General features: G+C 42.6%; 1 protein-coding gene across 1 annotated transcript in view; it reads right to left on the bottom strand.

Annotated features, from left to right (window-relative positions):
• ccdc3b (coiled-coil domain containing 3b) overlaps positions 1 to 1,044 on the bottom strand; it is a 44,775-nt gene extending 43,731 nt beyond the window's left edge. The window contains exon 1 of the mRNA XM_079844255.1: positions 364 to 1,044. Coding sequence (XP_079700381.1) covers positions 364 to 719 — 356 coding nt within the window. The 5' untranslated portion in view covers positions 720 to 1,044. The remainder of the gene's footprint in view (positions 1 to 363) is intronic.
• Positions 1,045 to 16,765: the final 15,721 nt, after the last annotated feature.

Genomic DNA, 16,765 nt, shown 5'->3' with positions numbered 1-16,765 from the left:
TGTATACTCTTGTAGTTCTACGCTGATCCATAACATTACTACTGACTATTCAGGCTCCATTGATGTTGTGCCTGTAGTATTTCTATTGTTGTTATGATATAGGCTACCTGTTGTTTGTGCCTTAAGCACTGACTAAAAGCACTATATAAAGTAACTACTGTATACATGACATGGCTAGTCATGTGATCTCAATATGGCAGTGCCCATGAGGGGGCGACCCTCAATATAAAAAACTGATTTTGTCATGTCTCTTCATCTTCATTTTTTTTAAATAAGTGTTTTTTTAATTAGCAAAACCTTACTCAGTGCACCTTAAACGAGTCCGTATTGACATTTAAATTCCGTATTGTCATGTAATCTCACCTCAAAAAGAAATAGTAGGAGTTGTTCTCCATGACGCTGTACGAGTAGCAGGGGAAATATCCCAACCCGCTGACATTGAACCTGGAGCCGGCTGGCACCTCCAACATGCTGCCCCATGCCTGATCGCACAGCAGCTCGATCTCCGCGGAGAAGAACAGATCCGTGTCGTACTGCCACGGCAGGTAGTTGTACACGCTGTAAGACTCCTTATGAAGGGCGAGCACCTTGGCAAAAACGATGATCTCCGCGAGCTCGGCGCGGCACGCTTCCGTCTGAGGTCTCCAGTCGTGGGGCAGTTGGCATCCCCATGACGCGCTCAGGGAGAGCGCCAATATTAATGCCAGAAGAGAACACATGACATGCGCCCTTAACTCGTGCAAACTGCCTCTAATAAAAGCAATTCCGCGCGGTTCGCTCTGATATCCCTCTAAAACAGACTGGTCCAGGTCCGCGTAAAACGCACACCATTAATATCCAAACTCTCCAATGCAGTGAAGGATACGCATTGATCTAATAGAAAAGTTTGCAGTTTGTTTTATCTGCTGTAGGTATAATGCATCTCTGTGAATTTAGACTGATCTATAGGTCGTATCCCTCTCCATTCTTCGCTGTGCGCCGTGTGCATTACGCGCAGCGGTTGGTGGAGAGCCCTTCAGTGACGCTCAGCTCCTCTACAGACCTGCAGAAAACGCTTCAGTTCAGCTTTCATCTCACGCCTGAACAATGCGGGCTCCAAGAAAGCAGGGCGAAACAAGTTTTAAACGTTTTTATTGACAAAGTCTGAGTTTTCGGTTGGCTACCCCCAGAAACAGCAACATGAACTGCTGATATTAATATACGTTATATAATGCCAAACAGGACTAAAAAGTCTGAAAATATATTCCAAATTGTTCACTGTGTAAATTTCCACCGCGAAATGTGTGGTGATCTGGGAACTGAAAAGTAATGCCAAGACATGTCATGAAACCATTTATATATTAAAGTTATTATAAAATGTTACCAGAATAAACACATTCTCAGCCCGTATGTCATGCATATGAGGTTGCCACATCTTTAACTCATTTTGTTTCCAGGTTGGCTTTGCTGTGAGGAAACAAAGAGTGACAGACTGATATGTCTGCCTAACCAATAATCCTCCAATATTTGGCCATTTCTGGATTATGTCCGTTAGCGAATAATCATGAGCACTTCTCGGAAGTCTCGGTTTTTCACTTTTTTTTTTTTTACTCATTACATGAGTTACATAATTAATCTTATCATATAGGCTATCTGCTTTACTGGCATTTGCATTGCTAATTTTGTTTAAAGTGTGTACTCCTCTTGCAAACATTTGCAAAATGTTCATAACACACACTACAAAAATGTATAGTCTTATCTATAATGGACAATAAAATAGTCCTAATGTGAAATTGACTTTTTTTCTTAAGTATCTTCTTTGTGTGTGTGTGTGTGTGTGTGTGTGTGTGTGTGTGTGTGTGTGTGTGTGTGTGTGTGTGTGTGTGTACAGATTGGAATTTTACCAATTTAATGTTGTTTTTTTTAAATAATGGTGAGCTGAAGTAAGGATAATAAACCAGAAATTAGGATAATGAACCATTTGCAAATTACATGAGGTTAAGGTTAAGAATAAACCTCTCCAAGCTGACAGTCAAGTGAACCCTGAAGCAAATCATTAATGCATAACATGCAATGGCGTGCAGGACATTTATCACCCTACAGGACAGGACAATTTGAAATATCTTCTTCTTTCTTCAACCTTCATGCACTGAGCTACAGAGGCTGTGCATCCCTAAGGAAACTCTTTAAATGCTTTTAACAGCCAGTAAAATTGTAGTACTATCTGTTTAATTTAACACATTTTACCTAATTTAAATCCATTACAAAGAATTCAGATTCCAGACTGTCAACTCTAGGCTTTAACCTTAATGCACATTGCTCTCTAATGATTTAAAGGGATAGTTCACCCCAAAATTTTAATTCTGTCACCAGTTACCTAGCCTGGATGCCAGCCGAACTTAGCCCCGCCCACAACATTTGAGGTTCGGTCTGGACTTGATCCATTGTGGAGCAACTAGGCTCGAACCAGAGCTGTTCGGACCAATCAAATTGTCAGGGCGGGCTTTATACGATGATGGACAGATGATCAACAGTAACATCATCATCACGTCACCAAAGAGCTCTTGGGTTGAATTTGTTCTAATCCTAAACGGAGAACTTGTTCGTATATGCAATCACCTATACTATTTCTCTCAGAAATGATGATCGTGTTACGCAGCACGTTTGAGCTTCAGCAAGAACCAATGAGGTTCATTCTCATGTTACGCAGCACGTTTGAGCTTCCTCAAGAACACTGAAAAAAATGATTATTGCCCGATTAAATTAAGCATAATTAATTTGTGCTCGTTTAAATAATTTAAATTTAGTTTTTTGATTTTAATATAAAAAAATGAATTGGTTTTATGGGAATTGCATGTGTTCTTGTTTAAATTGAGATAAAAATAAATTGATTGTGACCACTTACTATAAAAAAATGTAGTAAATTCAACTAATCATTTTTTTCAGTGAACCAATGAGGTTCGTTCTCGTGTTACGCAACACGTTTGAGCTTCCTCAAGAACCAATGAGGTTCATTCTCATGTTACGCAGAACCTTTGAGCTTCCTCAAGAACCAATGAGGTTCATTCTCATGTTACGCAGCATGTTTGAGCTTCAGCAAGAACCAATGAGGTTAATTCTCGTGTTACGCAACACGTTTGAGCTTCAACAAGAACCAATGTGGTTCATTCTTGTGTTACGCAGCACGTTTGAGCTTCAGCAAGAACCAATGAGGTTCATTCTCGCGTTACGCAGCACGTTTGAGCTTCAGCAAGAACCAATGAGGTTCATTCTCATGTTACGCAGCATGTTTGAGCTTCAGCAAGAACCAATAAGGTTAATTCTCGTGTTACGCAGCACGTTTGAGCTTCAGCAAGAACCAATGAGGTTCATTCTCGTGTTACGCAGCACGTTTGAGCTTCAGCAAGAACCAATGAGGTTCATTCTCATGTTACGCAGCACGTTTGAGCTTCAGCAAGAACCAATGAGGTTCATTCTCGTGTTACGCAGCACGTTTGAGCTTCAGCAAGAACCAATGAGGTTCATTCTCATGTTACGCAGCACGTTTGAGCTTCAGCAAGAACCAATGAGGTTCATTCTCATGTTACGCAGCACGTTTGAGCTTCAGCAAGAACCAATGAGGTTCATTCTCATGTTACACAGCACGTTTGAGCTTCAGCAAGAACCAATGAGGTTCATTCTCGTGTTACGCAACACGTTTGAGCTTCAACAAGAACCAATGTGGTTCATTCTTGTGTTACGCAGCACGTTTGAGCTTCAGCAAGAACCAATGAGGTTAATTCTCGTGTTACGCAACACGAGAGAGCTTCAACAAGAACCAATGAGGTTCATTCTCGTGTAATGCAGCACGTTTGAGCTTCAGCAAGAACCAATGAGGTTCATTCTCGTGTAATGCAGCACGTTTGAGCTTCAGCAAGAACCAATGAGGTTCATTCTCATGTTACGCAGCACGTTTGAGCTTCAGCAAGAACCAATGAGGTTCATTCTCGTGTTACGCAACACGTTTGAGCTTCAACAAGAACCAATGAGGTTCATTCTCATGTTACGCAGCACGTTTTAGCTTCAGCAAGAACCAATGAGGTTAATTCACGTGTTACGCAGCACGTTTGAGCTTCAGCAAGAACCAATGAGGTTCACTCTCATGTTACGCAGCACGTTTGAGCTTCAGCAAGAACCAATGAGGTTCATTCTCGTGTTACGCAACACGTTTGAGCTTCAACAAGAACCAATGTGGTTCATTCTCATGTTACGCAGCACGTTTTAGCTTCAGCAAGAACCAATGAGGTTAATTCACGTGTTACGCAGCATGTTTGAGCTTCAGCAAGAACCAATGAGGTTCATTCTCATGTTACGCAGCATGTTTGAGCTTCAGCAAGAACCAATGAGGTTCATTCTCGTGTTACGCAGCACGTTTGAGCTTCAGCAAGAACCAATGAGGTTCATTCTCATGTTACGCAGCATGTTTGAGCTTCAGCAAGAACCAATGAGGTTCATTCTTGTGTTACGCAGCACGTTTGAGCTTCAGCAAGAACCAATGAGGTTCATTCTCATGTTACGCAGCATGTTTGAGCTTCAGCAAGAACCAATGAGGTTCATTCTTGTGTTACGCAGCACGTTTGAGCTTCAGCAAGAACCAATTAAGTGAATTCTCGTGTTACGCAGCACGTTTGAGCTTCCTCAAGAACCAATGAGGTTCATTCTCGTGTTACGCAGCACGTTTGAGCTTCAACAAGAACCAATGAAGTTCATTCTCGTGTTACGCAGCACGTTTGAGCTTCAGCAAGAACCAATAAGGTTCATTCTTGTGTTTTCACAGCACGTTTGAGCTTCCTCAAGAACTAATGAGGTTCATTCTTGTGTTACGCAGCACGTTTGAGCTTCAGCAAGAACCAATGAAGTTCATTCTCGTGTTACGCAGCATGTTTGAGCTTCCTCAAGAACCAATAAGGTTCATTCTTGTGTTATAAAGCACGTTTGAGCTTCCTCAAGAACTAATGAGGTTCATTCTCGTGTTACGCAGCACGTTTGAGCTTCAGCAAGAACCAATGAGGTTCATTCTCGTGTTACGCAACACGTTTGAGCTTCCTCAAGAACCAATGAGGTTCACTCTCATGTTACGCAGCACGTTTGAGCTTCAGCAAGAACCAATGAGGTTAATTCTCGTGTTACGCAGCACGTTTGAGCTTCAGCAAGAACCAATTAAGTGAATTCTCGTGTTACGCAGCATGTTTGAGCTTCCTCAAGAACCAATGAGGTTAATTCTCGTGTTACGCAGCACGTTTGAGCTTCAGCAAGAACCAATTAAGTGAATTCTCATGTTACGCAGCACGTTTGAGCTTCAGCAAGAACCAATGAGGTTAATTCTCGTGTTACGCAGCACGTTTGAGCTTCAGCAAGAACCAATGAGGTTCATTCTCTTGTTACGCAGCACGTTTGAGCTTCAGCAAGAACCAATGAGGTTCATTCTCGTGTTACGCAGCACGTTTGAGCTTCCTCAAGAACCAATGAGGTTAATTCTCGTGTTACGCAGCATGTTTGAGCTTCAGCAAGAACCAATGAGGTTCATTCTCTTGTTACGCAGCACGTTTGAGCTTCCTCAAGTACCGATGAGGTTAATTCTCGTGTTACGCAGCACGTTTGAGCTTCAGCAAGAACCAATGAGGTTAATTCTCGTGTTACGCAGCACGTTTGAGCTTCCTCAAGTACCAATGAGGTTAATTCTCGTGTTACGCAGCACGTTTGAGCTTCAGCAAGAACCAATGAGGTTAATTCTCGTGTTACGCAGCACGTTTGAGCTTCCTCAAGAACCAATGAGGTTCATTCTCATGTTACGCAGCACGTTTGAGCTTCAGCAAGAACCAATGAGGTTAATTCTCGTGTTACGCAGCACGTTTGAGCTTCCTCAAGAACCAATGAGGTTCATTCTCGTGTTACGCAACACGTTTGAGCTTCCTCAAGAACCAATGAGGTTAATTCTCGTGTTACGCAGCACGTTTGAGCTTCCTCAAGAACCAATGAGGTTAATTCTCGTGTTACGCAGCACGTTTGAGCTTCCTCAAGAACCAATGAGGTTCATTCTCGTGTTACACAGCACGTTTGAGCTTCAGCAAGAGGTTTGTTCTTGCGCTTCAAGCAAGTACGGTTGAACTTCTATTTATGTTCACTGATGAATGTTTATATGTGAATGAAAGCCTAAATTCAATATGTTCATCATATAAAGTGATCGTGTCTCTTCAGAAAGTTTGTACCAAACCATTCAATTCATTTGGATTAGTTTTACAATCTCTTTCTGAACTTTTTGAAGCGTCAAAGTGGTAGTTGCATAGCTGTCAATGGAGGGACAGAAATCTCTCAGATTTCATCAAAAAAATCTTCACTTGTGTTCCGAAGATGAACAAAAGTCTTACAGGTTTGGAACGACATGAGGGCGAGTAATTAATGACAGAATTTTCATTTTTGGGTGAACTAACCATTTTACATTTATGCATTTGGCAGATGAAATTATGCATTTTAGTTAATTAGACCAAATATCTTCCTGTTACTATACTTGCTGGACTGACATGATTGATACGGATAGAAAAGGAAGCATGTGATGTTTAATCAAGTTGTTCTTCTAGTGACACACACCTATGATGTCAATGTAGGATGCTCATTATGTTTTGAGACAGTAACTTGAACTGTAGCTACTGGAACATGTTTTGCAAGATGTCCATCAGTGTTTTGACTGACTTTCTTGCATATTTAAATGAAATAGTTTCACTGGAAATAAATCTTTGTTCTAAAAAAAAAAAACTGATCTTAAAGCCTAGGACAAATAACAGGTTTTGAATAATCCACTGTTAACTCTTGTGTCAGGATAATAAAGTCCATCGTTTGTTCATGTCTAATTCAGTCTGCGCAGGCTTCAAAGAGATTTAGATTCCTGAAGCTCAGATCTAATGCACAAAATAGAATTTCACGCGGGACCAAGATACTCAGACTTTGATCAGCCACGCGGCTCATTTATTGGATCAAGCTGCAGATACACACTGCTGTGACGCTTTTATTTCTGGCTGAAGGCACAGTCTAATTTCAGGCTGAAGCGATCAATGTCATCTCATATTATTTGCACAACATTTCAGCACATTTGTTTTCAGTTGCAAAGAGATCTCATTTAGAAAATGACTCTTTGTATCTAAGACAGTGGATTTACAGAGTGTGAAAATATGTGCTTATGTTTATCCTGAGCATTACTGCCACCTGTAGGTGTGTGTCACCATTGTGCACACTTCTCTGAAACATTGAAATGTAAATGAAGCAAAACAAATATCAGTATCGTAACACATGGCACATTTCATAAATGCTTTTTTTTATACTGACTGAAAGTCTGTTTTATTAAATTGCATTTGTTCACCAAAATAGCAAAGGCTGCTGGAATTCTATGCATTCTGCTTACTGCACAAGTAAGCTATAGCTATAGCCTACTGTTTTCTAACTATTAAGTAGTCTGAAACATTATGCAATATGCAAAGATAAACATTTAAAACAGTAGCATATTATACAACATTGCACGTTTAATTTAGCAAGTGCCGTGTACATTTTTTTTTAAGTTCAATCAACTTGGATATTTAAGAGAGAGTTCACCCAAAAACGAAAATTACCCCATGATTTACTCACCCTAAAGCCATCCTAGGAGTATATGACATTCTTCGTTCAGACAAATCGGAGATATACCAGGCTATATTAAATATGTCCTGGCTACCCTTACGAAAAAGAAGTAGCCTATACTTCAAGTTCATTTTATGAAGTAGGCCTATACTTAAAGGTGCACTATGTAACATTTGTTCAGTAAAATATCCAAAAACCACTAGGCTAGTGTTATATATTTTGTTCAGTTGAGTACTTACAATATCCCAAATGTTGCCAACTATTTGTAAATCATGAGAAAATTGCTATTTTAACCAAGGAACCGGGACGTGTGAGGAAGTCGCCTGTGAATTGCGTCATATCTGCGTTACCCTCGGTTTCCGTTTTTTTATTTTGCAGAAATGCTTTACTCTCACTGCAGTGTGCAACAAGTGTCATAGCAGCCGCCAAGCGAACGCATAGAGTAACGTCATAACCTCATTTTCAAAACACTCGGATATGTCTAATATGATACACAGAGCTACGTTACCTCATACTCATGACCGGAAAAGTGGAAGTGTCGTCGGCGACTGTGGCATAATAAAAGTCTCACCCGGCAACTATGCCTTAATAAAAGTCCAGTTGCTCGCGAGGCGTGTGTTGCGTTCATCTTATTAAAGGGTTAGTTCACCCAAAAATGAAAATTATGTCATTAATTACTCACCCTCATGTCGTTCGAGACCCGTCAGACCTCCGTTCATATTCGGAACACAAATGAAGATATTTTAGTGTAAAGCTGATGGCTGAGAAAGGCTTCAGATAGGCCTCCATTGGCATTCAGTACACTTATACTCCCAAGACCAATAAAAGGCCCTCAAAACATCGTTACAAAGTCCATCTCACCACAGTGACTCTACAATAATCTTACGATGCGACGACAATAGTTTTTGTGCGCAAAAAAAATCAAAATAACACCTTTTTCCAACTTGTTACTGCCTTCCGTGTGTGCCTCCACGACGCATGCGCGAGAATATGACGCAGATCCGGCGTTCGGACAGATGACCCAGAAGTGATTTGTTTACGAGCAGAGGAAGACGCGCGTATCTAAGCTGTTGGATTCTACATTGATCGTGCTTTAGGTCTCGGCGTAGTTCTCAAAATGGGGCTTAAGTGTGCATTTCATGGATTCCCGAACCCCGGCGCTACGTCATATTCTCGCGCATGCATCGTGGAGGCACACGCGGAAGGCAATAACAAGCTGGATAAAGGTGTTATTTTGATTTTTTTTTGCGCACAAAAACTATTGTCGTCGCATCGTAAGATTATTGTAGAGTCACTGAGGTGAGATGGACTTTGTAACGACATTTTAAGTGCCTTTTATCGGTCTTGGGAGTATAAGTGTACTGAATGCCAATGGAGGCCTATCTGAAGCCTTTCTCAGCCATCAGCTTTACACTAAAATATCTTCATTTGTGTTCCGAATATGAACGGAGGTCTTACGGGTGTCGAACAACATAAGGGTGAGTAATTAATGACAGAATTTTCATTTTTGAACTAACCCTTTAACAATCGCTCCAGCGGCCTTGCTCAGCTCCTCAACACTCGGTCCTGCTCTGCTTCATACTACAGTAACGTTAAAGGTCCTGGTCTTCGTGATCCCATTTTTCAAACTTTAGTTAGTGTGTAATGTTGCTGTTAGAGCATAAATAATACCTGTAAAATTATAAAGCTCAAAGATATTTTATTTAACAGAAGTTCCCTTTCAAAGCCTACAGCGAACGGCCGGTTTGGACTATATCCCTGTACTCCCTGCTTTAATGACGTCAGTAGAAAAGTTTATTGACTAACCTCCGCCCACAAGAATATGCAAAAAAGGGGGCGTGGTCTTGTTGCTCTCCCACGTGGAGAAGAGGAAGTGTTGCGTTCGGTTGCATTTGTAGTGTGTTTGTCACCATGTCGTCGAGACGCTGTTATTTTCATTCCGGAGTCAAATCACCTTTGGCCTTCAGGGACGCTGTACTTTGAGCACATGCATCTCCCCGTTATGGTAAGAGGCGTGACCTTTCCGGGCAACGTGCGCAACGTGCTATCCATGAACATGATGTCTGCCCGAGTCCTATCCTGATTTTTTTCCACCGGCTGTGAGGTGAAGACCACATGTCCCAAGATTCTGCGCTCAAACGTGGCGTCATCAAACTACGCCTTTGTTTTGAATAGGCGACTTCTAATGGACAGAAAAGTTACATAGTGCAGCTTTAAGTAATGTTCATGTATAAGTATACATTATTTAGTAAGTATACTAATATCACTGTACAAGTAAACTTGTAAGTGTACTATTTCAATACTGCTTGGGACTAAATTGGCCCACTTTTAGTATATAAAAGTATAACAGTATAATAAGTGTAACAGTAGTAAACTTTAAGTGCACAACTACATTTCTCATTTGTACTGCATCTGTACTAAAAGTAGTTTACTATTTTAATAATTGTACATTTTATTTGTTTATGATAGTACACTTTGAAACACTCTCAGTAAACTACTAGTTTTGTAGTTTTATACTGCAAGTATATACTTATACGTTTCATACTTGCATCCTACTTATAGTTTACTATGTATATATTATTTCTGCACTTTAAGTATACTACTATGTTCCTATTTAGGTATTAATTTTTTATACTTGAAATACCTTTAATTCTTTACATTTAAAAAACATTTTATTGTAGCTTCATGCATCCTTTTATCAACACTTGAATGTGCAAGTTTAGTTTAAAAAAAGCAACATTTTAAACAAAATTGCATTTTAGTCAGAGACTTCATCCGGATCAGATTCAGAATGATGATCAAAACACAGATGGAGTAAATCGAGTTCATCAACACCTCTTAAGCTTGTCAGTCGTTTCTTCTTCATGGGTTCAACATTTTATTCAGTAACATTAGGTAGTTTTGAACTTATATGCTGTTTAATTTTGTATGATCACGTTATTTTAAATTTGCGTTAGCAATCTTCTATCACTTGGCTCTGCTTCTTCACCTGTGTTTTGATCTGGAGATTCTGTACTAAAAGAAGCGTAATAGAGCCCCCTTCATGGGGAGCTGGAAAAAACAGTCAATAGCGGGGAAAGAGTGAAGTTGATTTAAAAGTAAATTCCCATGTACACTACCAGTGGACTAGCCTACACAAAAATTCAGATACTCAGAATTAGGAACATATCTGTTTTATTTATAAATCAATATTTTCAACAATGTAAGTTTATAATCTGCCGGCGATTTGATGTCGCCCTCCAGCTCAGGCTGGAAACCTGTAAATATTTTTATCCTGCTTCTGTTACAAATTTGCAGGGATCAATCCCAAACCGGCTTATCCACCTGGCGCGCTATTGGTGGGTTTAACACAATGACGGATAGAGAAGCGATGGGTCGTTGGTCTGATTGGTTGAAGGACTATCCAATTGATTACTGATTACGTAATGCATGTTACTTGTGATGCATTACTTTACTCGTTAGATCAAAAGGTAATCTGATTACATAATGCATGTTGCTTGTAATGCTTTACTCGCCTCCAACAAGGTAACCTGGCCATTGAGGACTATGTGGAGAAATTTTGTGGGCTTTCTTGCCAGGGGTTTAATGAAGTAGCTTTAAAGGACATTTTTCGGCATGGCTTAAATGATTTTATAAGCTACTTAATGCCTGAAAATACCCCACACTGGTTCAGTACATAGACTATGCCTTGCTGTTATGTCGTTCATCTTTTTGTGGACAAGGACCCCCACAATCTCACAGTACCCACTAGGGATGGGCATTTCAAGCAAAAATGATATTCGAAGATCGCTGGGAATTATTCGATTTTTATTCGAAAATCGCAACTCCTCCCCCGCATGCACGCATGTATAGGCTACACACATAGAGAGAGAGAGAGAGAGAGAGAGAGAGAGAGAGAGAGAGAGAGAGAGAGAGAGAGAGAGAGCTAGACCATTCACACTCTCAATCTGTATGATAACAAACTGTTTAATTCATTAGGGAATAGGCTATATCAACTCAAGCCATATTATTGTAACATGCTGAAACATATGACTGTAATGTGACATCGCCCCAAGTTACCTGATAAATGCCACAAGTCTACAGCGTGCGCGTGAGACGTTATTCTTCTGTTGTCTCAGGGCGTTTTTACTCTGGCATTTTAGTTCGGAATGGGGCACGGTTAGCATGAAAAATTGCTAATGTGAAAGCTTACCTACAGAGCTTGGTGTGCACTGAGGCACCGAACCCGAGAACACACAACCGGAGTTCGGTTGCTCTCGGAGCTGAGCCGTGATTCACGTGAATGTGCAAACAGCACTCGGGTGCGCACTTGTTGTGGAAGAAAGTAACCAGCGCATGCGTTTTAGCCGATTACAATGTCATTAGTTCAATAACATACACGTAAGAGATGATAGTGTTGATGATTTAGCTGAGATACGATCGCGAGAGCGAGCCTGCAGTGTATTCGCGCATAGAGTGCAATCAGGGCAGCAAATGAATGGCAATTCACCGTCTCCTCAAAAGAGTCTGTTTGCAAGCAGCAAAGCCGCCTTCAAGCGACACACATACCGTTAACCCAAGTGTCGTTTACTCAGCTGCACATAATAGCACCAAATTAATTGAAAAAAGCCCAATATATTGACCCGCGTTCTGTTTTCTATCACGCCCGTGCACGTTTGTGATGACGTAAGATGAACGCAAACGCACCAGGGTTCAAGTTGAGTGTGAAACCAGACCAACACTGCGGAGGCGGAGGGAACAATCAGACTCAGAACGCAGCAAACGTGTCCAGTATAAAACACCCTGAGAGCCGACTGGCAGCTTTTAGGAGCGTTATTGGCAGCGCCTCTGGTTACATGAACGCATCAGCACCACATCAGCACCGACAACATGGGGATTTTTTTTGGACGATAATCGCACATACTATTCGATATTCTATAATTAAATAACTAATCGAATATTCGAAAATCGCGACCCATCCCTAGTACCCACCACACCAAAGAGTTCAGCAACGCCACCTGTCCACGTCCAGAGTCCTTTCCAGAGTCCAGCGACCACCTCTCCTGTCCATGTCCAGAGTCCTGTCCACATCCAGAGTCCTGTCCACATCCAGAGTCCTGTCCACATCCAGAGTCCTGTCCATGTCCAGAGTCCTGTCCATGTCCAGAGTCCTGTCCACATCCAGAGTCCTGTCCATGTCCAGAGTCCTGTCCACATCCAGAGTCCTGTCCACATCCAGAGTCCTGTTAACGTCCAGAGTTCTGTCCACATCCAGAGTCCTGACTCCTGTCCACATCCAGAGTCCTGTCCACATCCAGAGTCCTGTCCATGTCCAGAGTCCTGTCCACATCCAGAGTCCTGTCCACATCCAGAGTCCTGTCCATGTCCAGAGTCCTGTCCACATCCAGAGTCCTGTCCACATCCAGAGTCCTGTCCACATCCAGAGTCCTGTCCATGTCCAGAGTCCTGTCCACATCCAGAGTCCTGTCCACATCCAGAGTCCTGTCCACATCCAGAGTCCTGTTAACGTCCAGAGTCCTGACTCCTGTCCACATCCGGAGTCCTGTCCACATCCAGAGTCCTGTCCACATCCAGAGTCCTGTCCACATCCAGTCCTATCCACGTCCAGAGTCCTGTCCACATCCAGAGTCCTGTCCACGTCCAGAGTCCTGTCCACATCCAGAGTCCTGTCCACGTCCAGAGTCCTGTCCACATCCAGAGTCCTATCCATGTCCAGAGTCCTGTCCACATCCAGAGTCCTGTCCACATCCAGAGTCCTGTCCACATCCAGAGTCCTATCCACATCCAGAGTCCTGTCCACATCCAGAGTCCTATCCACATCCAGAGTCCTGTCCACATCCAGAGTCCTGTCCACGTCCAGAGTCTGTCCACATCCAGAGTCCTATCCACGTCCAGAGTCCTATCCACATCCAGAGTCCTGTCCACGTCCAGAGTCCTGTCCACGTCCTAAGTCCTGTCCACGTCCAGAGTCCTGTCCACATCCAGAGTCCTGTCCACATCCAGAGTCCTGTCCACATCCAGTCCTATCCACGTCCAGAGTCCTGTCCACATCCAGAGTCCTGTCCACGTCCAGAGTCCTGTCCACATCCAGAGTCCTGTCCACGTCCAGAGTCCTGTCCACATCCAGAGTCCTATCCATGTCCAGAGTCCTGTCCACATCCAGAGTCCTGTCCACATCCAGAGTCCTGTCCACATCCAGAGTCCTGTCCACATCCAGTCCTATCCACGTCCAGAGTCCTGTCCACATCCAGAGTCCTGTCCACGTCCAGAGTCCTGTCCACGTCCAGAGTCCTATCCACGTCCAGAGTCCTGTCCACATCCAGAGTCCTGTCCACATCCAGAGTCTTGTCCACGTCCAGAGTCCGGTCCATGTCCAAAGTCCTATCCACGTCCAGAGTCCTGTCCACATCCAGAGTCCTGTCCACATCCAGAGTCCTGTCCACGTCCAGAGTCCTGTCCACATCCAGAGTCCTGTCCACGTCCAGAGTCCTGTCCACGTCCAGAGTCCTGTCCACATCCAGAGTCCTGTCCACGTCCAGAGTCCTGTCCACATCCAGAGTCCTGTCCACGTCCAGAGTCCTGTCCATGTCCAGAGTCCTGTCCACGTCCAGAGGCCTATCCACTGTCACGGTGTGTAGTGCAGCAGGGAAGAGAAAATACGGAGCTTCCACAATAGACAAGTTTATTAACAGGATGAACACTAAACACCAAACACATGTAAGCATAACAATAACAACGGACAAGGAGTGCAGGGAGTGAGTGCAATATAAAGGGACACCTTGCTAATGACATAGACCAGGTGCAGGGAATCTGGGGAGAGCGGGAGAGACGATGAGGAAGTGAGTTCAGGTGAGAGACAGGGAGGATCCTGGGAAATGGAGTCCGGGACAGGTGTGGATTGTAACATCCACGTCCATAGTCCAGCCCCTGACCAGCGTCCAGAGACGGTTCCAGTCCATGACCCCATAGCTCCGGCACGAATAAAACTGCACTTGGGTTCTGCAACTTGCCTTCAGTGGAATATCGTTCCAGCAAGAGGCATTACACTTTCACCATAAGTTGAATAGAAGGTGGTTTGGCGAAAGCTAGATATTATAAAGTTTTAAATATGGCTATTTTTCTTACACAAACTCATCGATTCGCTTCAGAAGGCCTTTATTAACCCCCTGGAGCACTTTTATAATGAATGGATGCACGTTTTTGGGCTTCAAAATTTTGGGCTGCCATTCACTGCCATTATAAAGCTGGGAAGAGCCAGGACATTTTTTTATATGACTCCGATTGTATCTGTCTGAAAGAAGAATGTCATATACACCTAGGATGGCTTGAAGGTGAGTAAATCATGGGATAATTTTCATTTTTGGGTGAACTATCCCTTTAAGTCATTTAAACTTAAATGACATTAAACACTTAACAAATGTATCTTTTATAACTTATAAAAAAGTTAAAACACATGTTGTTATATATTGATTATAGATTTATTATTGATTATAGATAATTTAAGTTAGTGTAAAACTGTCCAAACTTTCAAAAATGTACTGCATATAGAATACTTTTTATATTTATGAGAGCAATAAACTAGATGGGGGGCAAATGGTACAGTGAGGTTGGTTGAAAACAAACTAGTGTAGAACTAGCCTGCTAGATTTACAAACATATGGCAAGCATTTTGGCATGTTTACAGCATCTTGGAAAGCTATACCTTCATGGCACATTTAAAGGAACAAATAGCATCCAGGTGGATTACATTTGTATCACAGGTTTTGCATTGCTTCTTATTTTAAAACTGATTTTAAAATGTCAGACTATTGCTTTTTGTCTCATAAAACTATACTCCTACAAACCATTTATGTTTCTTCACATAAACCCACATCTGTTATAGTAAATACTATAACGTATACAATTTTCCCTTGTAGCCTGTCGTATTTCAGCATTTGTGTAATTTGGCAGAAGGCTAGTATACATAAACTTCCCTGCAGAGTCTGATCAGCCTTTTATTGTGGGGCTCCGGGGTGTTCCATTTCCTCCTGAAATTTGTTCATATGGCCCCGGCTTGCCCTCCTGCCTTCTGGTTCCTCAAATCACTGAAGCATTCGGTCTCCCACGGTATAGCTGACACCTTACCATGTTTACATGTCTGGCATCGCCTAGCAACCTGCCACCAGGGACGCCACACACAGTCGCAAGAAGTGGTGTCAGGTGGGCTGAGGTTCTCTGGTGTTCCTGTGAAAAAAGCTTTACCTCTCAACATTCTTAAACATTCCAGCTCAGGTAGAAGAAAATGTCCTCGTTTGTCCCATAGAGCAGGTGTAGATATCACAATTGCAAGTATTGCTTTCCTCTACACGATTTTCTCCCTTTTCTCTGCATGTTGCGCAACCTGTGGAATGTAAGTGACTGACTGGTATTGCGTTGGTGCCATATGAGTTACAGCCAGGAGGTGGCAGCAGAAACACTTTAAAGGCCATCTGAAGACAATCAAAATCTAGCAAATACACAGATCAGGCATAACATTATGACCACTGAAGTGAATAACACTGATTATCTCTTTATCACGGCACCTGTTAGTGGGTGGGATGTATGTTGAACATTTTGTCCTTAAAGTTGATGTGAAAAATTGGCAAGCGTAAGGATTTGAGCGAGTTTGACAAAGGCCAAATTGTTATGGCTAGACGACTGGGTCAGAGCATCTCCAAAACTGCAGCTCTTGTGGGCTGTTCCCGGTCTGCAGTGGTCAGTATCTATCAAAAGTGCTCCAAGGAAGGAACATTGGGGAATCGGCGACAGGGTCATGGGTGGCCAAGGCTCAATGATGCACGTGGGGAGTGAAGGCTGGTCAAACAGACGAGCTACTGTTGCTCAAGTTGCTAATGCTGGTTCTGATAGAAAGGTGTCAGAATACTCACTGCATCGCAGTTTGTTGCGTGTGGGGCTATATAGATGGGTGCCCATGCTGACCCTTGTCCAGCATCTGTTGGATGTCCTGAACAAACAAGTCCGAATGGAGGCTCCACCTCGCAACTTACAGGGCTTAAAGGATCTGCTGCTAACATCTTGGTGCCAGATACCACAGCACACCTTCAGGGGACTAGTGGAGTCCATGTCTCGACGGGTCAGGGATGTTTTGGCAGCAAAAGGG

This window comes from Gobio gobio (assembly GCF_949357685.1).
Source record: "Gobio gobio genome assembly, chromosome: 19".
NCBI lineage: Eukaryota > Metazoa > Chordata > Actinopteri > Cypriniformes > Gobionidae > Gobio > Gobio gobio.
Note: the sequence above shows the minus strand (reverse complement) of the source record. Positions and strands in the feature narration are given on the sequence as shown.